At 40.1% G+C, this 21,985-nt stretch overlaps 1 protein-coding gene across 1 annotated transcript in view; it reads left to right on the plus strand.

Annotated features, from left to right (window-relative positions):
• Positions 1 to 297: 297 nt before the first annotated feature.
• spegb (striated muscle enriched protein kinase b) overlaps positions 298 to 21,985 on the plus strand; it is a 41,138-nt gene continuing 19,450 nt past the window's right edge. The window contains exons 1-13 of the mRNA XM_079357660.1: positions 298 to 1,482; positions 11,342 to 11,425; positions 11,798 to 11,864; positions 12,014 to 13,539; positions 13,709 to 13,852; positions 14,628 to 14,810; positions 15,508 to 15,674; positions 16,440 to 16,528; positions 19,059 to 19,234; positions 20,026 to 20,286; positions 20,394 to 20,552; positions 20,791 to 20,980; positions 21,240 to 21,469. Coding sequence (XP_079213786.1) covers positions 1,065 to 1,482; positions 11,342 to 11,425; positions 11,798 to 11,864; positions 12,014 to 13,539; positions 13,709 to 13,852; positions 14,628 to 14,810; positions 15,508 to 15,674; positions 16,440 to 16,528; positions 19,059 to 19,234; positions 20,026 to 20,286; positions 20,394 to 20,552; positions 20,791 to 20,980; positions 21,240 to 21,469 — 3,694 coding nt within the window. The 5' untranslated portion in view covers positions 298 to 1,064. The remainder of the gene's footprint in view (positions 1,483 to 11,341; positions 11,426 to 11,797; positions 11,865 to 12,013; positions 13,540 to 13,708; positions 13,853 to 14,627; positions 14,811 to 15,507; positions 15,675 to 16,439; positions 16,529 to 19,058; positions 19,235 to 20,025; positions 20,287 to 20,393; positions 20,553 to 20,790; positions 20,981 to 21,239; positions 21,470 to 21,985) is intronic.

Below are 21,985 nucleotides of genomic sequence, written 5' to 3' on the forward strand. Positions count from 1 at the left end.
TGTTATGCTGTCCAAGATCCTGCCACAACTTGGTCAGTAATAATAGAAGACACTTAAAATATCCATCGTTTGGCTACAGCTGCCAACTTGCAATGTTAACGCCATGATAACATTTGTGTTTTATGATATTTGACCACCTCACCATAATTATGAGGCCAACATCAGCCTCTTCATTTGACCTACAAATTAAATATCTGTCCCATACCCACCACCCCCAGTTTAGCGCCAAGTGTTGCACCATCTCACATGTTCTACTGACCCCAGGTTGGCTATAAATGACGAGGGGGCGGGAGCCTAGCGGTGACTGGGCAGACGGATCACCATGCAGCTGCTGGGCTGTCACTGTCATTTCCCCCTTCGGACTGACTGGCAGAGGTAGGGGGAGATCATGAGTGGGGTGGTCTAGCTCATGGGACAAGAAGGGGGGGGGGCACTGTGCAACTTGCTGGACAGGACTTGCATTCATATACAGAAGCTAAGCAGGAACCGATACCAAGGCGGCTGGGAATTAGAAAGGAAACTTGAAGGAAGATTGGCATACCTCGCTCTGCAGAGAAGTTTTGAGACGTTACACATATTTGGAAATCCTCACAAGAGTCTGAAAGGGCAGAAAAAGGAAGGGGAGAAGAAAGGCCGTCACTTCCAAGAGGCAAGTCAAGAGAGCTGTTAATGCAACTTGATCCAGAGGGTCTTGCCCTAAAAATACCTCTGAACAAGAGAGTGGCAGCTATCTCTATCTCCTAAATTACCTGGTAATTGACAATTTCTTCTTCTACAAACAACAACTGAGGTCAGACAGCAGCAGTTTTAGGTCACTTTATTCATGGCAGATGTGTTTTTAAATATATAAATTGGGCTTTTCTAATTAAATTCAGTGCTAGCTCTTGAATACAAAATGTGAGAACTTTGTTTACTGTAATGTATACTTAATCCTGCTCATAGTATCTAATGGCCTCTCTTGATATTGGTGTACAAAACTAAGAGAGGGCCCAGTCAGTGTTAGTGCAACTCAATACCCTTAAAGTTACAGGATCCATTAAAGGATCGACCAAATCAGTTCCACCATGAGAAAAGCTGAGGTGCAAATGACCCTGAAAAAAGGGGCAGATGAAACAGTGACATCCCCGAGCCCCATCATCCCCCCAAAACGGTCCAAAGCAAGTCCAGAGCATGTTGTCCCGGAACCTCGAGAACCCGGTCTTCCCACTCCGACTCCTCCAGTCTTTATCCGCAAAATGAGGAATGCCGCCGTAGGGACAGGATGTGACATCCGCCTCAAGGTGACTGTGGCTGGAGACCCCCAGCCCTCCTTGTACTGGTACCACAATGATGACCTCCTCAACATGGAGAACCAGGAGTACGGAGGACTTTGGATTAGGGATTGCAAACCCAGTGATGCAGGCCTGTACACATGCATCGCCAACAATCACCTGGGAGAGGCCCGGAGCAGCGCTGTACTCGCCGTCTTGGACCTGGGTGAAGGTAAAGCTCATTAATTCATTTAAAACATCACACTGGTATCTAGTGTTCTTCTATTAGAGATGATTTGGGTGGTTTGTAGAGTTTCTTTTTAGCATTAAATATGTCTAAATCCAACAGATTAAAATGCTGCCAAAGAATGACGTGGACTCAAAGCTGTCAGACACGAAACCTACAAAATCCTTGTGACAATCCTTCCTAATAATGAAGAATACCATCTGATGCTACAGAATAGGGAAGTCTCCAATACACTTTGGGACCACATATGTTCAACAATATAAGTCACACATCATTGTCGGGTCCACTGTGACAGTGCAGTTCTGACAATATCTTCTACTCTTCTAACTTCTATATTAATTACCCAGAATGCCACAGTTATCCAACTCAAAAACATGTCAGTGTCTCCATCATTTGCTGGAATATTAAGTGACGATGCTGGCTGATATCCCAATTTGCTTTCCGTATCTCCTCTGAATAGCGTTTTTATCGATATTGTTATTGGTATATATTCTCAAACTCTTTGAAGAGATACGTGGTGTTAACATGTTGAAGCCAAAAACAAAGCTTCACTATGATTTCTGTATTCAAATGTAAGTTCAACTTTTATTTAAGATTGAGGGTTTACTCTGTGGAAGTCTCGTATTTATTGATACACAATAATTAATCTACAAGGACACAGAGACTAAGGAAAAGGCTGGTTGTAATTCCAAATGATTGAATTAGGGTTTTTTTTCCCTTTAATAAATATGATGTTGGCACAAAAGGATCAAGAACTGGAATCAATTGTTGTTGAAATAATTGTAAGACATCCTTGTCAACAACACTTGTGTGGAGAACTTGTGTTTCAATCAATCAAATCTTATTTGTATAGCGCCAATTCATAGCAAAGTTTATCTCCGGACACTTAACATATTACACATACTTACACATTCTATCCAAACAGAGTATTGTATTTTTAGCTATTTAGCAAACTGCATGAAACGATAGTTGATGTTAACATTGTGCTGTTGAGGAAATACTAAATATCTGAATTGCTGTAGATTTGTCTGATATAGACGCAGAGGGATCATCAGATTTTAGAGCACCGATGCTCAGTTCAAATATAATTTTCTTTCGCTTGTTGGGAGCCGTTTCTCTTAATGGCTTTTCTGCATTCTTCTCTTGGTGGTCTTAATTTCAAAAACAAGTTTTAGTCTCATTGCTCTTTTTTGGCTATTTCTAAAGACTTGTGTGGCTCACTGTTTGAGATGAGCATATAAGGGAGAAGTTGTTTAGATTCCACAAGGATTGCAGGCAACTGTAAGTGAGTAATTTTCTTTGAACGAAGCTTGTTTTTGACAAATTAGCCAGAGGGAGATTAGAAGTGTATTTTCGGGCAGATTTCTCCCCGTCTAGGTGATGATGCTCTGAAGGACGGTGCGACTCCTGTCTGTTGAAACATCTGAATTCTGCACTGTGTGATCTGCAGCCCTGCTTTAAATTCATCTCACCTGAACTCTCTGACCACCTCAGCTGTTGTGAAAAATGACATTACCATCCCCGCGAATATGCCCTTCATATATCAGCTCGAGTAGCCTGTCATTGTTTGGCAGAGCTCTGCGTGAGTGTGTGGAGAAAACTCACTCTTCAATTTAAATCTGCCTTTTCCTGCTGAGAGAGCACATGAGGCATGCACAAAAAATGTCAAGTCTCATCACTGCCAAACACAGTTCAATCAGTTTAACAATCAGTTTTGAGTTTTTGGCAAATGATAGCATACGCTGATGGTGTAGAACTAAGCATGGGGTGCTTGCATAACAATCTCTGCTGATTTAAAAGAACAAAAAGAGCTGCTGTGTGCAGGCTTAAGACAAACGCTGGAGACGTAAACAGTGTTGATGTCTGCAGACTAGACAACAGGATTTTAAGGATTCCTTTTACTATGGGCTGCAGAAAGCACACTGTATTAATATATTTGCTTAAATAGTTGCTCAGAGTCCACATAAAAGATGCACCATCACATTTTAGCATTTGATAATTAATATTACGAGCCAGCCTGCCTCCTAACAGAAAGATGCAGATAACAAAACATAGTTGTTGTTCCTCTCTTTTTGAAGATTGTATTCAAAACAATTGTAAACCTATGAATTGTAGAAATTCAGACTGAAACAGTGCACGTTTCTGTTTTAAGTGAAGACAGCCATTACTTATGATTTAGGCGTCAGTAAGCTTGGATTTAATCCTCTTTTTCTTTTTGATAGAAGAATTGAAATGGTCTTTCCAGTGTTCGAGGTTTTCATAGGGGAGCCGTGATGATGAGCTAAATTAAGGTACGACAGGAAAAAAGATAAACGTTTAATTTCATTACACTCTTGTGATACAATATGAAAGCAGTAGTCTTGATAGCATGGACCATGAGGGACATTTACAGAAATAGTGGTTTCATGCCATTTAGCCTCTCATAGTTTAGTTTTTCCACTTTTGTCTGGACATAGCATAGCATTGTTAGCATCAACAGGCAGTAAAAGGTTCAGCCTTGAGCAATCCATATCCGGAGTACCCGTACATCCTGTGTTTTATAGTGTGGTCCATTGACAACATAGATGTTGTGTTTTTATGCAACTTTATTTTGTGATGCAGATACTTGACCCCCACTGTTGTAAATCCTTCTCACAGTCCTATCCGCCACCTTCAAACCTGTAAAGGAGGATGGAAAACATCATATCAATTCAGAAGTACTCCTTTGATTCTCCATTTTAACCTTCAGTTTGATTCAGCTCTCTACTGCTTTGCCATGTGTGCATCGTCTACAGCTGTCCCATCACTCAATGGTTCTGCCTGAACCCTTTCTCTCTCGCTCGCTCTCTCTCTCTTTGAAAATGTCTCTCTGTACCGCCCCCCTCGTCCACCAACTCTCCCTGGTTATTTATACAGAGGAATGTGCCAGGCCTTAGATTTTTGTGATGTTAGCAGGCCAACTTCTCTCCTGTTACATAGGAAGACATCACTGCTAATTTTAGCCCGGCCCTGTGTGACTTTTTTCTCTCTACTAACCAGGGACAGGTCTTATTATGAATCTGCAACATCTACTGAACATGCAGGAGCATAAAGATGTCTGCCACATGTTGCGGTGTCATGCATCTTAGTTTTTATGTCCATAAAGTCTCTATTTGCCTTTAAATCCTGGCTCCTAATTGTGCCGCCGGTTGATTGTTTACTGGTCTGACAAATTGATTAACTCATTCATAAAAACAAAAGATAAACGGTCCAGCTCCGTTGAAATATGTCTCGATAAAAGGCTTACATATGAACTGAAATGAAGGTAATGTAATAGAGCCAGTTCTGGATATCAGTGTATGATAAGCACATAAATCTTCAGACTTTAAGACAAAGGACTTCAAGACACTACACAGTTGCATAGAGCTGATGAGAAATGTAGATCTGGGTTTTTCTCTGGGCACAGCAGTAATTCAAAGATCTATACAGTCTGTTCAGTGCTTGCAGATTAACTCTGTTTGCAGAGTCCTACTGCTGGCAGCTTTAGATGTCGCCCCTCAGTGTGACCGTGGCCCTTTTCCAGAGTGTTTGGATAGTTTCCTCATCATGTTGTCTTCTTCTGAGAGCATGAATGTGAGTGAACAGGTGGAGCTGCAGTCACAGTGTGGAAATCCCCCTCACGGCCATAATAAGTTGAAAAGCACATCAACAAATCAGTGTTAAAGGAAAACATAACCCCAAAGGGAAAATATGAAGTTTATTTCAGCTGTTAGTGACAGACTGTCAGCATTTCACTAACTCTAAATTTAGATCATAGGACAGATTTCTAGTTTATGTGCTCATATTTAGGATGAGTAAAAGTTGTTGAAATAAACGTGAATCTTTAAAGGGGAAGAAACACTTTTACAGTGTTTTTGAACATATAGTTGGGTAAGCTGAGTGTCTACTGACACACACTGTGTGACACAAACCTATCCAGTCTTTTGTTTTTGGTCTTCATGAGTCTGACGACACAAAAATTATCTGTTTTAAATTTTCTCAACTTGTGACATCACAAGTTGGGTTCTGGAAAAAAAACAAAAAAAAAACCCTCCCCTGTTTTCTCCACCTGTTTACTCCGCCTCCAGCCTGGAGCAAAATTAAGCGCAGGTCTGCCATTTTTAGTCTTGCTACAGAGGAGTGATGTCTTTCGGGAAAACTTGGGGGGGGGGGGGGGGGGGGGTTGCATTTAAAGAGACACACACACCAAAACAGAGCGTTCTGAGAGAGCTGGTTTATATAGGGTCATAAACCTCCTCTGGTGCTTGAGTCATGTTATATTTGGACCAAAGCACAGCACAGATATTTCATTTAGAGCACAGGAGACTGTTTGAAAAGGTGGAAAAGGGAGATAATATGTCCTCTTTAATACTCTCATTGATATGTTGAAAATTTTGGGGTTTTCAGCACTATAATGTACTTATAGTACATACTAATGCAAATTTCCCAACAAGCTTTTAGAGAGTTCATAAAAATGCTGTATGCCCACCATTACTTACAAATATATTAAAGCTGCTATGCAGACTGTAGATTCCAAAACAAATTGGCCAAACAGCGAAATAAGACCAAAAAACTGAGTAGAAGTCACGTTTGGTGCTGATTTTTTTAGGGGTTGATTTTCACAAGCAACCCTCATTATATTACATGGGGCGGATTTGTTTCAGTGGTAGAGTCAGTCGCCGGTCAACCAGAAGGTCAGGGGTTCAATCCCCAAGTCCTGCAGCCACTTCTGTTGTGTGCTTGGGCAAGACACTTAACCCCAAGTTGCTCCCACTGCTTCAACAGTGGCTGTGAATGTGCTGGTTCAGCAGCAGAATGTGCATGAATGGATTAGTTGACACTGATGCAGTGTATTTCAATGGTTTAGTGTGACCTGTGGTGTAAAAAGCACCTTGAAAACCTAGAAAAGTGATATCCAAATCCATTGACATTGCATAGTATTTTCTCTGTGGCAAATAAGACTATTTTGATGACAGAGGCTTTAAAGTAAACAACACGCTCACAAATGATTAACCACAGGGGATTTATTGAACGTGGCGGCAGTCTCTGAATTCATCGTGTTCCATCAGCAGTTGATGAGGTTACACCATTTTCACACATTTTCAGCTGCAATGGAAAAGCAATTATTCCGCTACAGGTTATAATTTCAGCACGAGACATGTTGTTAATGTGTTAGAAGGCTGAAAATCATGTTGTTTGTCTCCTTTGTTTAGTCAATGTTGAATTCAATTCAATTCATTTTTTTTAAACAGAAGAAGTCAACATAAAGTGAAGCTGCCAGTAAAACAAGAAGGGACTCACCATGACCTGAGATTACATAACACACACACGTGATTGAATCTCGTCTGTTGGTATGTAATCTTATGTTTGATAACTGCACTTCTGGATGCAACCGTTACTGATAAATCTTTAAGTATAAGGCTGTAAAAAAAGTGAGTTCCTTATCCAGTCGAGGTGTGAATATTCGTTGCTGTGTGAGCAGTGTTACATTGTACTGAGTACAGTGTGATAATATGTGGCTTGAAATAAGCACAGTTATTTCTGTGTACCAGTTTATTCATGGTTGTGAAATGAAATGTGTAAGCAGTAATGTCTTTTCCTTTCCCTCGAGGGAAAAGACTTCTTACATACTGAGTCATTAGAAATAAAGCTTGAGGTTGTGTTAGAGAATGCAGGATACTCCGTGTTTATTATACCAGATGTACATTAACAGCAACTGAAATTGTGTTGTACAATAACACAGATTTTAGGAGCTGTAGCTGTGATCACATCAATTCTATCTTTCACATGCTCTGTAAGTAGCTGCGCCTTGTAGCCACATTTTTTCTGTGAGAGCTAACAGCTCCAGCAATGCAGTGAGGAGCGAGGAGCTCCCTGTTGCTGTTGCAGTGATTCTCCCTTCCTCTGCCGACAACACATCATCGGCTCATTACACCAGGTGGAGAATAAGACACAGACACATGGGGAGGAAGGAAAAAATGAAAAATGTCAACCAATGCCGTAGAACACTGATCTCAAGAGGGCTGGATCACTCCCACTGGTTTTTCTGCCTATCGGTGTGCACTGCCTGTGGGGTGGAACGCAGCGGGGGAAGATGCTTACACTGTCGCTGGCTATTGTATGGACAGGGGGGCTCCCTCAGAGTGGATGATATGCATTCAACAGACGTTTCCACCTGCTGACGGAGGTCTATTCTCTTTGCTTTTCTGAGACGGATCCTCTCAGAAGAAGTGCTGAGACTGTGAGGGGCAACTTATTATGTAATGGACCAAAGTGCCTTTTATTTCCTTCTTTTCTTTGCATTTTGATTGAGGAGCTTTTACCGGCAGTCTTGCAGTGTATAACAAGTGGAATCTTTTTCACCTAAGTCAGATGCTTTTTGCTGATGTCTTTGTAGAAAAATGCCTGATTTAGGCGTGTAGTAATGGCTTGGAACCCCACTGTATCTTGGGGAATACCCTGCTGCTGAATGTAAGCCAAGACAAAAATTGCCTTTCGAGGATATACCAACAGTGGCCATGAACAAAATCCAGACCAAAGAAAAAAACAGGCAAGTGTTAATATGTCATCTTTGTCAGTCGTGTGTTGATTTATTTTCCTTTTGTATTGTTTCGGTTCGGTTGTAAGTAGCTACAAGACAAGAAAAGGCTCCACGTGAGACCTTGACCGAATAAAGGTTTCAAAATTGCTGCTTTTAAACTGGAACACATTGTTTTGTTGTAAAGAGTCTAGATACAATGAGAGTGATTACATTAGATGGAGATATTCTATAAACACTAATCAAAAGGGAAACTAGCCTAGCCCAGTGTTACAGTGGATGATCATATAACATTGGCCAACAGAAACCAGCGTTAAACTTGGATTAGATGCTCGTGGCAAAACGACAGCTTTGAACTAACTTCAAAGAAGACTTTCAGAGTTGGACTAAAAAGCTGATATATTGAGATGTTGCTCTGATTGATGCTCCTTACGTAAGAATAGAGTTGTCACAATTATCGGCTTCTTTCATCGATATGCATTATTTAAAACATAACCATATTGTCCAACCCCAACAGTACAAAGTGATGGTTTGTTAGAAGTATTACAAATAGCATCAAGACGGTAATTTAAACCCAGAACTAACTCCTTTCCCCTTTAAAACAACCACAGAAACAAAGACAATCAGCAGAATATAAACCTCTGTATAGAAGCTGTTACTTGAGCTATGTGTTATTTCTGCAAGGTTGCAGTGGCAGGTTTATGACCCACACATTAATGGTACTATCGTGGTATATGTACAGTAATACCCCGTGCACTCGCCCTGCGATCATTCCCCTGTCAAGCAAAACTAATTAAGCAGTGTGATGTCTATTCACCATTTAAGGTGCCTGCTCAGGGCTCAAGGTGGGTATCAGCGTTGCAGGGTTTCTTTTAATACACATTTCAATTTGTATTCACTTTGAATTTATAGAATTAAATGTCTTCACACTCATTGAGATATGTATGTTAGAAACTATGTATGTTAGAAGATAATGTATTATATAAAGTAGAAAAAACCCTGGTTTGTCAAATTAAGACTCCTTTTACAGTCTTAATTTAACTGTTTTACAATCCATGCAGATGAAATGTTTAAATAGTTTGTTACCTCCACTGATGATATCTATGTGTGGTAGCGTGGTATCTCCTTTTTCCTCTTTTTTTCTTTAGCAAAGCCTTCTTTGCACATTTCCACCATCATTTCCTAATAGAGCTATTACTTATTGTTAACTTCTCTCATGTTAAGTCCCCCAATCCAATGCTTAAAACAAATCTTAGTATAATGGTCTTTTAGCACTTATTATAGGGGTTATTTGATATGTTCATACTTACCCAGCATGATGTAACCTTTTTGTTTTCAATCAAGGCAAAGTAAAGACAGAAGCTTGTAACGACTGATAAAGCTCTAATTGATTCTTTGACCACAGCACATTGCCAATAAGGTGTATAGCCAGCTACAACATCAGCTGGTAAATCAAAAGACCTTTCAGTGCTATTTTTTTTTCTTTTTTTTATTACTTCATAAATGTTATGATTGCTGCTGGATTCATTCTTGTCATTATCTAAAAACTGCCTCCGTATGTGAGATTAGGAAAAGAATATCTGTGGATACTAATGACTGCTCTGGAGAAATTGTTGAACATTAAATCCATTTCAAGCGAAAAATATAAATTTAGCAGACTCTTGGCCATATGAAACAATTTATTTACTATAAATGTGCTTCTTGTTTTCAAGATTTAAAAAGCTTTGAGCGATATCATTAACTTTGAACACACTCAACACTTGAACCATTCTGAGGTTCAACTGACTTCACTGCATTTTTTTTGTGAAATTTGTTTGTCCTAAAATAAGATTCAATGATCAAGTTCATTGTGTAACATTTGGTACACTGAACCTTTCCAATGCGCTATGCCAGTGTTTCCAGTATTCATCTACTGTATTCAGTACAACAAACATTGTCCTATTGTGTTCTTTAACTGCAACAGAACAACAGATAGCTTTTGTTTATTATAAGCAATAACACCTACTGAGAAGTGAACGCCTCATGAGAGCTGCTGGGATGGCAATGACTCAATAGTTCTTTCTATTTTGAGTTCCGCCAATGACTGAGTTTGATCTCAGTCTAGGGAAAACAGTCATCTTTCAGGTACTTTAAACAGGAACACACTTTTATTTTCAAAGGGATAAAATGGAAACAAGTGGCTTTTCTAATTAAAATACAAGAGCAACTGTTTGCTCGCTTCTTTGTTTTATATATATGTATCCCTTCTCTTTACAACCCTGTTTATAGGATAATTATGAATTATGATATAGACTCAGCAACAATACAGCTGCAGCAATTTCATGACACTTCGCTTAGCTCAACTAATTAGTCCCCGTGGGTGCCATCTTTTCAAGTAAATGGACTGTTAGATTCAGAAAGAGAAATGGTCCAATATGTCAGGAAACTACCTTGAAGTTAATGAAGGTAGTGTTAATCTTGGATATGCAGTTTTTGAAATACTTAAAATGATACAGTATATTTCTGTACAACAGATATGCACCTTTACATATGACTTTGCACATTTTTTAAATTTGCAGTCATCATTCACCATTAATGACTTGAATGTCTCGGAAAATTAATGTAAAGTAATAATCTGATCACTCTGATGCTACTGCTGCCACCATGGAAACAGCATTATCTGAAAACGTGAAAAACCATTCTGATTAATTTTGAATAATCCTTCATGTCATCATTGGTTCTTATTCCGAGGAAAATATTCCCTTGCACAATTCTCTCGTTAGACAATTTCTCTTTGTTACATTTATTTTTTCTGTTTAAAGGCCAAAATTACTCAAAATACACTTCACCGTGTTTTTCAAACACTAACTTGCCTCCTTATTCTGTCTACAATCCCCTTAATTATAAGAAAATACCATCTCTTTTGCCTGCTCTACTCTAAGAACATGTGTGCTCAAATACGGTTTGGAGATTTTCCCTTCAAGACATCATAAAGGGCAGTAACTCCTCCCACAGGTGGTTGGCACTCCGATAGCTCAATGTTAGTTCTGCTCTCCAAGTCTGCCTTCTAACCATAAACAATTGGGAAATTTGGCATGGTACAAGAAAGCCAGAGCCATTTAAGCCTTCCAGGGAGGGGCGTGGCCAGACACATCTCATTTTCATGTCAAGCTACAGACACAAAAATAGCCTGTTCTGAGCAGGACTGAAATAGACGAGATTATAGACATAATCAAATTCAGGATCAGAGTGGATTTATAACAAACTGTTGGGGTGCGCTGATACTTATTTAAAGTTTATGAAAAATATGATAATATGTCTATTTTTCAGATTCTGAAACAACAGAGGATGAAGGAGACCAATTTGAGACCAAAGAAGAGGTTGGGGATGTTGAGGACCAGGCTGTGCATACAGGTAGCTAACATTTCATTCCAGTTTACGGCTATCGATTTCAACAATTTTTTATTCCTTTTTTGTAAACGGAAAATTGTGTTTGAAAGAAAGCAGTGTTAGTTGTCTTCATTTTTGTGTTTGATATCATACATGCTGTGAAAAAAATTATGTTGAAGATCTTTCCAATTGCCTTAAACCTTTGATTTGTATTTGGAATTCATAGTTTTATTGTAAATTCTGTGGGCATAAAAAATTCTTGTGACATCTGTAGGAACTAATCCCTGTTTCCTGTCCCTGACTAACAGTAACATTGAGAGATGGCTTATTGCAGCTTCATATTCCAGCTAGTACCTTATTACTAGCCCATGTATCTCCTCTTTACATGTGATGCAGTGAAGGACAGACGTCCAGAAGATGATAGTAGAACGCATGGACATGAAGATCTCTTGAACACAGCCAGGCAAGAAAAGAACATGCAGAAATTCCTAATTATAATTAAAAAGAGACTTTAATGTGCTAACTGCATTCCTTTTCACACATTTATAGCAGATTGTGAATTAGTTACCGCATACTGATGCCAGATTATTCACTGTTAATCCTCTATTTCAGGAGCCAGTCAGAGAATTATTTAAGAGAATCTCCCCCAGAAGTCCTCCCGCCCCCATCCCCGAGACTCATCAAACGTACCTCCACGTCTCCAATGCCAAGTCGTTCAACTACACCTCTTAGCTTGCGTAAGAAAATTTTGTCGCCAACTGAATACCAAGACACAGTGCCTGGAGAGTTTGAGGATAAGGTTAAGCAGCCAAAATCTGTCACACAAAGTTGCACCCAAGACTCCCGGCCACAGACTCCAGTGAGCGAGTATTCCCGTAAAGAACTGACTCCGAGACCATCCCCAAAGCTAACCAGGGCAAGCTCAAAGGTTTTTGAGAAAGTCCGCGGCTTAGAAGAGCGGAGACGCAGTCTTGATATTCCAGAAGGATCCATCTCAGGAAGATCCTGGGCTGGGTTCAACCGTGCTGGATCTGTAGATTCAGATGATGGAGGAAGCCGGCTGGGCATTTCTAGAGAAAGTTCAAAGGAGGATCTGAGGGAGGCTTTGAAAGAAGATGCTGCTGAGCGTAGATCTATGTTTAGACAGAGAGCTGCTTCCCTGGAAGAGAAACCTCGCTACTCCCAAAAAGTTCAGGATATTGAGAACAAGTTCACTGAGGAACTCCAGCGCATCAAGAAACTTGTAGGTAAACCTCATTTGAAGAAGTCGTTTTCAACAGAGCAGCTTACTCTGAAGGGCAAGCAACGCCAGCCTCTGAGGAAAATTGAACCTATTCCTCCACAAGTCCTCCAAAAGCTCCAAGAAAGGGAGCGTGCCCAGTGGGCGAAGGAACAGAAAGAAAAGGAACAAAGTCAGCAACCAATGCAGCAACAACAACCAACGCCCCAAAGGACACCAAGCACCCATTCAACAAGTGTAACAGTCAGTAGATTTGGAGAGGTTGCAGGCACCCCAGAGTCCATGCAGTTATCCGACTTACCAGGACAACGATCAGTGAGAGAATTAAGTAGAGTCAGTCCAGTTACAGAGATCATTCAGAGATCATCATCACCTGCTTTATATTATCAACAAAGGGAAGGTTCCCCGAGTAGAAATGTTGCTGAGATGACATTACGTAAGGTTGAACGAAGGCCCCCAAGTCCGCTTGTACAAAGGGTATCTCGAATGCAGGAATCCCAGCACATCCCAGAATCTCTTGCGCAAACACCACAAAAGGACGAGTCTTCAGGGAGAAAAACGCCAATAGAAGTAGTATTACGAAAAATTGAAAACAGACCTGAAAGTCCACTGGTTCAAAAAAGAGGTATCATGGTGCAAGACTTTCCTTCTCAAACTCCTTCAAAACCGCCAAGAATGTCACCGCTCAGTCCAACAGAGGAGAAAATGGAAGTGGAGCCATTTAAACCAGCCTTGAAAATTAAGATCCCGGCGATTATTGTCGAAGATGAAAAGATGGAAGAAGATGTTCCTGCGAAGACAAAAGAGCCTCAGCAGATTATCTCCAGCGCCCCAGAGGGACAACAACTGAAGACCAAAGCAAAGAAGCGTCGCCCTCGACCCATGTCTCCAGAGCTAGGTTAGATTGGTTTTGCTTTTTGATTTAGCTCTCTTTGAAATGTTGAAGTTTCAGTCTGGTAATTAAGCATTTTCAGTCAATAAATTAGGACATCCTTATCTAAGGGGTCATTCCACTGAGTCGGTCAAAGAAACAAAATGACTTATCTTGTCTTATGTTGACTGTGCAGATTCTTCAGATGATTCTTATGTGTCAGCTGGAGAAGATCCAATGGAGGCCCCTTTATTTGAGTTTCCCTTACAGGATACTGTAGCATCTGCTGGAGCTGATGTGCTGCTTAAATGTATCATTGATGGAACCCCCATTCCTGAAGGTATACATTGAAATAAGTATATTTTCAGAAAATGCCTACCATATCGAACAAACAATCAATCCTATATGTTGCACCAGTTCAGAACAACGGTAACCAGTAAAAGAGCTGGTCCAGACTGTTCTCTTATTTATATTATTAATAAAGACCTACAGTTACATTGATCCACCATGAGCACAGCACTTGGCAACTTTAGCAAAGTAACAGTGGCTAGGAAAAAAATTCTGCTTTTGAAAAGGCAGAAACCGTGAATAGAGTCAAACTTACGTATAAAGAATAATTCACCTGAAGTGATTGTGTGCTGCTGTATTCTTTGTAGTAGTCCAGTTTCTTTGGTTCCTTTCTTGAAGAAGGTATTCACTTAGTTATTTTTCTTTAGTCCTTTTCTGAGAACAACGACCTCCATTTGTCAAGTGACTGAACGGCAGAGAATTTCCTTCTTCTCAGACTTACGTTTGTTGAACAGCCATCTGCTATGACTGTGTTGGGTTGGAAAGAGGGATAGAGGGAGAAGAAGGGAGAAAGAGCGGAATAGAAACAAACTCATCAGCAACAACAATTAATAAAACAAAATGAAGTTATAACTGCAGTGCCAGTAATAACAGTAATAAGTGTAGTATTCGCAGTAACTTTAAAGTATGATAATCATTCTTAAATTAACATTAACACTTATAATGGCAATGAAATGGGGAGGACTGACAGAAGGTGATAATGAATTGAATATGCAAATTAACCAAAATGCTTTTTTTTTTTTTTTTTTTCTGTTTTCCCTGTAAAGTTACCTGGGTGAAAGACAACAATGAAATCACAGGGATCGCTAATTACACAGTTAAAGTGGAGGGTGAGCGGCATAGTCTGCTCATCAAATCAGCCAGACTAACTGATAGTGGAAAATACTGTGTAACAGCTGTCAATCAGGTGGGCAGAGCGTCCAGCAGTGCCACGCTTATGATTAAACCAGGTAAGTTTGTGTATTCTTACAGTACTGTCATGTGGGGATTTACATTTGTAATGTAATGTAATTTCTACATCTAACTTTACATTCTTCAATAAGCATTATTATGCAAAGGAAGCATTGTTTACATTCATCTGAATTGTGGTGGATCAGAACATATATTCTGTTCTGTGGGCCATTCTTTATTCATTAACCATTGGACAACATTTTAAAAAAAAATGTCTAATGCACCTTACATCTTCTCTGTCTTACAAAAACATCCTGTGGCCTCTTCCCACTCTGGCATTGTGTTTCTGCTAATTTCTTTTCTGCTCCCTTGTCATTATCTGTTTGAGCAAAATGTCTCTGCCATATATTCTAGCTGAACAACCTCACTTATAGTTACCATAGCAACTCAGAGGCAAAACTGAACCTATAAATTGCCCAGTGAGTCTCACTGGCTCCACCCACTGTGAATCCACTATTGTTTGGTTATCACATTTGACATCTCAGATTCTAATTATATTTTAAGGGGGCTTTTTTGTTGTTGTTTTTTCTTGAATAAATTACCTCCTTGAACTCCTTTGTCGTCACATCTGTGTTTTGTATAACAAAAAGAAAAAGTGGGCAGAGAGAAAATGAAAGGTGTTTATCGTACTCACTTGTAAGCAGAATTACATGAACCTACTACACAAAACAACATATCACCTTGCTGCTTTTACAGAGTCTGTACATGAGGCAAGGGGAAACCTAGGTGTGCCTATGGATATCAGCAGCCCTATCACTTCTGATGAGGAGTATCTCAGTCCCCTGGAGGAGGGCATGGATTTTGGAGGACCAGAGCCAATCCGAAATATTGATACACGATTCAGAAGACCCCCTTCATTCCTGGTGAGACAGTACATAGAGAGACCTAATTGGATACCGTATACACTCTTTTTTTCCACATAATATGTACTGTAGGTTTTGCATTGATACTTGTTTGTCCTTGAAAAGGAACAACATTTCTCATGTACAGAATAGAGGTGGGACAAAATATCGAAATGGTTACATAAGGTCGTCCTGACTCAAATATCAGGGTTTTGATTTGAACAAAATGGCGATTTAAACCAGTGTCCCTGCCAATATGCCTCAACACATCAACACACATCCAATTTAAAAAAGCTCAGATTGAAGCGACTATGGGTATTCTGTATTCTTATTCAGTTATTGTAATATGTCACTGTATCTTATGATCTTATAATGTGTCACTGTATGTTTGTTTTGCAGCAGTTTAGATCGCAGAATTGTGTTTCATAATGTCATGATAGTAGGCAACATATAGTATCGTCTCATATCGTATTGTGTTGTCAAATAATGTCATTTGTTTCTTTTTATATTGTGGTGTAACGAGGTGTAACACATCTTAACAAGTCATAACATGTTGTTGATGTCGCCTTGCATCGTGTATTGTGCGGTCTCGTGTAACATGGAATCGTATTATATCATATCTTGAGTTACCCACACCTTGTACAGAATGTCCTCGATTTATCAATATGTATTCTCCTGTTTGATCATGTTACTCGCTCTATGATCTCCCCATCAATACATGGATTCAAAAAAGGCTGCAGTTGTAATGCATCGTTCAGCTTCTAACTTGCATTACATTTCCAATAGGTAACAATGAGTGATCAAGCCGTCATTGAAGGACAAGAAGTCACCATGTCTGTCCGAGTAAGTGGACAGCCCAAACCTCTGCTGTATTGGTAAGTCTCTTCACTACTTCAAGCTATTTAAAGTGTATGTGTTAAAGTGTTTAAAGGCTTTGCATACAAAGTCTCATTGTGTGCATCACAAACCACGAGCAGAGCTTGCTTGACTGCGTAGTTTGTCTCCGAGCATGCCACTCGATTTCATCTGTTAAAGGAGGCAGCAGCTTAATGTTTACTGCCTAACAATCTCCTGGCTGACAGAAAAAGTCTTAATAAGGAAAGGGGAAGAAAAACAAGCGTCTTCTGTTTACTGCGGAGCTGCTCAGTGCCCAGAAACACAAATGTCTGGCTAAACTAATGAGCTCTTAGATAACAATCTGCAGTGCTGAGACTATCCAAAAATGAGTCTGATCTCTTTCCTCTTCATCACAATAGACAGGTCCTTCAGTGTTAGAAGAGTCTCCTCATATATTCTAAGCCAGTTTGAAATAATATACTCAGCTATATTCCACATTTTTCTTATTGTTAACGAATCCCCAGAAAGAGCAAAGTTTGTTGTATCCAGCTCTTCTGTGCCCAGCTTCTTCAGTTGACTCAACCCGACAAACCCTGCAGCTGTAAACACTCACAAGTGCACCCCATGTGGATTCATCTACAGCTGAAAATAGCTCCTAGTAAAGTGCACTATTAACTTCTGTTTGAATTATGTTATCTGAACACTGTAGTGCCAAGCAGCTCAGCTCAGGTCAGGTCTCTCTCACCTCTTTTAAAAATCTAACTATTAACAAGTGATTTTTAGATATCAATATTTTCATTAGGAACACCTCCACTTCAATGGCCTGATAGATATCTTTATTAAAAAGCAACAGCTTTCCATTCATATTTACATTTCATCGCTACCTTTTCTTTGCCTGCTGCTGAGACGTGAAGTGAAGCTTCACAGCTCGATTATTGCCTCGCAATAATAAATAAGCATCATATGGTTCAACCTTCAAATTAAAGCGTGTTAAGAAACTTTTCCCTAAGAATTGACTTCTTGGCTAAGTTTATGTACACATACAGGAAATTATTAAAACACATTCAGAGCGTTTTTTTGGGGGGGATTTATATCACAACAACTTGACGATGTTTAGAAGATCGAAGTCTGGGTGTCAGCACATCTTAACATACATTAATAGCATTGTAATGAAAGTAACCTATGTTTGCATTTATTACAAGGGGTTAACATTGACTAAGGACTAATTGTTTTTATTGAGTAGAGAGAGTTTGCAGCAGAAAGCGCCCAGCCTTTTCGGACTTTCAAGTTCTCCAACTTTGTTTGTGCTTCTGCTCTGACTACTCAAGTTGAAAATCGTTCTACTTTTCAGAAAGGCTCTGTTGACGTCACCGGCGCTCTTTTCCACATGTATGATATTCCCCTTATTTTTGCAACCAGGGATCGTGTTTTGTACACACATCCTCTTTGCTCCGTTTCTGATCGTGTAAACAACGATCTCAAATATAAAATATTCAGCAAAAAGAAACAGAGCGGTGTTGGTCATACAGCAGCTGTTGTCATAGAGACAGAATGGACGTGCATCCTTTTCTTCTCAGCGAACAAAGACTTCAAGCAAACACTACCAAGCGCATAGCCAGAGCTAAAAACGCAAGGTGGACATGGAGCCTCAGGGTTCACACTAGTAAAGGGAAGTCCAGCTTATTTAAACCCCCTGACGACCAACCAAAGCTACTTGTTAAATTTTACTCTCCTGAAAGCATCGTTAGGGAGAACGCTCATTTACGATGGTGCTGAAGTGCAAACAACAGCAGAGTAGGTAAAGTGATCAGAGAAGTCATGATTAGTCCACTGACTTCAACAGCACATCAGACAACGAGCTGGAGGACACGCGGTCACTGTCCATATTTGAGGAGTTGGGAATGAGAACAGGCTGGAGTAGTGAACTACACATGTAGTAGTGAACTAGCTTGAAACATGTTGTAGAGTAACTTTCTAACTTAAGTGACCAGCTAACGTTTCTTCATGTCTGTTACAATTTATATGTCTCCAGATGTATTCTGTATTTAGTGTTGAATTGGAGCTCTTTCTGTAAGTTACCACATGGTCGTGCAACATTATTAACCATTCAGCATTCTGAGTACAAGACACATATTCAAGCTGCTTATAAATTGAATGTCAGCCTCAGCAACATGACATGAGAGATTGACTAAAAGGCTGTAGGTGTTGGTCTTTTTATGGGATTTGTCGACATTTAGAGCCATACAGAATATTATCAGCCTTATCCTTGAATATAGGAGACCAGAATAGGCGGAATCACTCAGGCGGGTTCAGTCATTGGACTTAGTCATGGCTCTCGAGAGACAAAAGCAGAGAAGAAAGAGCTAAACATAATATTGGCAGCCATGGATAATGTATCCCACCCCCATCTCCTACCTACCAGCCAGAAGAGAGCCTGCAGCTGAAATAGAGCGTGCCTGGTCATCTTTTATTGCATAAATAACACGTGAAAAAAATAAACTCTTGAGTGGTGTACGAGTGATTCATCAGTTTGTTTTGAATCATAGCAACGATCCTCTTCTTTTGTAGGCTGAGGGATAGAGTTACGGTGAAATCAGGCCCACGTCACATCGTCCGGGAGACGGAAGGTGGCACTTTTGACATGACCATCAAGTCAGCCGTGAAATCAGACTCTGGGATTTACACGTGTAAGATCATCAACGAGTACGGGACAAAGCAGTGTGAAGGAAAGCTGGAAGTGAAAGGTATGCCTCTTTTAAAATACACTTGACATAGTTGACTTTTATTTCAGTGGTTGACAGCAGATGAGCTTGTGAATAATTTAGTTTGGCTAACCATTCGCTTTCTTATAAAATAACATCAGCATGTAGGACTACACCAAGTGATTTAGAACAATGGGCCTCGTTCACCAATATCTTCTTTAAAATCATTGTACGATTTTTCTCAAGTTCTTCAGAATATTTCTTACAATATAAGCCTCTCCTTCAGATTCACCATCATGTCCATCATCATCATTATCTCCTTGTGTTCGCTAGCTTGAAAGCCTCTGGTAACCGCCCACTGATGCCCATAAAAGGGCATGAGTGCAGGACTCGTAACATAGAAGAAGCTGTATCAGTTGTGAAGTGGAGTGACTACTGCAGGAGGTCAAACTAGTGGTAATACATAAAGACACATGGGATTTAATAAACACAAGTAATGTATGTGAACTGAAATGAAGTGCGTTAATGATTTTAAAAGATCACTGGGATTGCTATGATTGTACAAATATTGATGACATATCTTTTAATTATAGGAATATTGTAATATAATGTAACTAATATAATACAGCTGTAGATTTAAATGCAATAACCAGTCATTCTGTCTAAAGAAAACATTGGTGAATCCCAGAATCTTCTTTAAAAGTTCATCAGTAGGATTTAAGTACGGTTGGCGAATGAGGCCCAGTATTTTGAACAGACACTGGTTCACAACAAGCAGCCTCCAGGTGTCACTTAACAGCACTCTTCAGAAAATGTCCTCTATTTAAACCCAGCTCAACCATTCGAGCCTGGCCTGGCTGTGGTCCGCCCGGTCAGGGACATCACAGCCAAGGCCGGAGAGACCGTTCTGTTTGAGTGTCATGTCATCGGCCCGAAGGACACTGACGTGGACTGGCTGGCAGATGGGAAACTTATCCAGCCGGCATTGCTGAACTGTAAGATGCACTTTGACGGCAGAAAGTGTCGTCTGCTGCTCAACTCGGTCCATGAGGATGACAGCGGGACATACATGTGCAAGCTTAGCACTGCTAAAGGTACATCTAAAGAATACATATCACAGGTCCTCCATGTGAAGTTTTCAGTGTTTTAATGGTCCTATCTTTTCTGTTTCGTCTTCTGAATTCCAATCATTACAATCCAGAGGAAGTGACTTCATGCGGCAAGCTCAAAGTTCTCCCCTCACTTGAGCCGCTCTTCACTCGTAAACTGGATGTTTTAGAAGTGATTGAGGGACGTAACGCTCGATTTGACTGCAAAGTCAGCGGGACGCCAGCTCCCAAAGTCATCTGGAGTCACTTCGGTAAGATCAAACTTCGGTCATTAGGACCTGCATGATGTGCAAAACGGGGAAAATTCAAGATCCCCTGTTCTTCATAAGTTGAAAATACTTTCAGTATTTATAAAATGTTATGACACAAACCAGTTAACTCAGTGTTTCTAAGGTGAGACTGGAAAATCTCTCAGGGTACTCATCATTACTCCTCTACATGCTTTTATATAATGTGGCGTATAAATACAGCTGCCTCTTTTCTCTTCAGACCATCCACTCGCAGAAAGTGAAGATGTTCGTATTCTTCAGGAAGGCGGCCGCCACTCTCTCATCATTTCTCATGTGACCAATGATGATGAAGGTTTCTACACCGTCACAGCCCGCAATGGGCACGGGGATGCCGAGAGCTCTGCTGAACTCTACATACAAGAACCTCGGCCAGCCATCTCCTCACAGATGTAAGAGTGTGGCATTTGTTTGTTTTGGGTCTTTTAGACTTTTATTTTAAAGATAGGTCAGCGAGTCAATCACCGGGAGAGAGAGAGAGAGTGGGAACAACATGAGTGAAGTGAGCCACAGGTTGAATTCTAATCTAGTCCCCCTACACTCAAATTTACCACCATCCCAAGAGCATGTTTTAATACATGTTTTGGACAAAGGGCTTATATTTTTAATTGCCTATAAAATTTGATTTCCCTTTCTTCTCTTCTCATTCAGGGCAAAACTGGAGAAGATGCCCTCAATCCCAGAGGAGCCGGAGGTCCCAGAGAACGAGGTGGAGCGTTTCACCATGCCTGACTTCATCAAACCCCTTTATGACCTGGATGTCATCGAGGGGAAGGAAGCCGTGCTCAAATGTAAAGTGGCTGGTTTGCCGTACCCCACCATTGTCTGGTTCCACAACGGCAAGAGGATTGAGAGCACAGAGGACAGGAAGATGACGCAGTGTGAGTGGTCAAAACAGATTTACATTCACCCAATTCACAGGCCCCAGCAAAGCACTCAAGACTTTACAGAGCAATCATAAAGCAGGTTTATTGTAGAATAATATATAAGTAGACTCAATAGTATAGTAAATAAATGATTGAGACGCAATAATTAATTTCTAAAAGAGGAAACTTACTTATATTATATAATTAAGGCTTTAAAAGAGTGATGTATGAATTCAGTTCAAATCTGTTTCTCTTCTGAAATGATCTCTGAAGCCAGCGCACGCTGTGTATCTTTATGACTAGTCTGTTAGTGTCCTCAAAAACAACCCGTCACCAAACTGAGTCACATGTTCTCATCTTGACCTTCGGCCTGTTACATTAAAACTAGGTAGTTTATGTATCTGCGTTGATCTGTTGTTCACCTTAACCAACATCCAATTCTCTTCTGTAAGAAGAATTCAAACACTGTGACATTACCACTCACACTTAATCATGGCTAATTTGAAAGGACAGTTGACACTTGCGAAACCC

Source organism: Symphodus melops, assembly GCF_947650265.1.
Source record: "Symphodus melops genome assembly, chromosome: 12".
Classification (NCBI taxonomy): domain Eukaryota; kingdom Metazoa; phylum Chordata; class Actinopteri; order Labriformes; family Labridae; genus Symphodus; species Symphodus melops.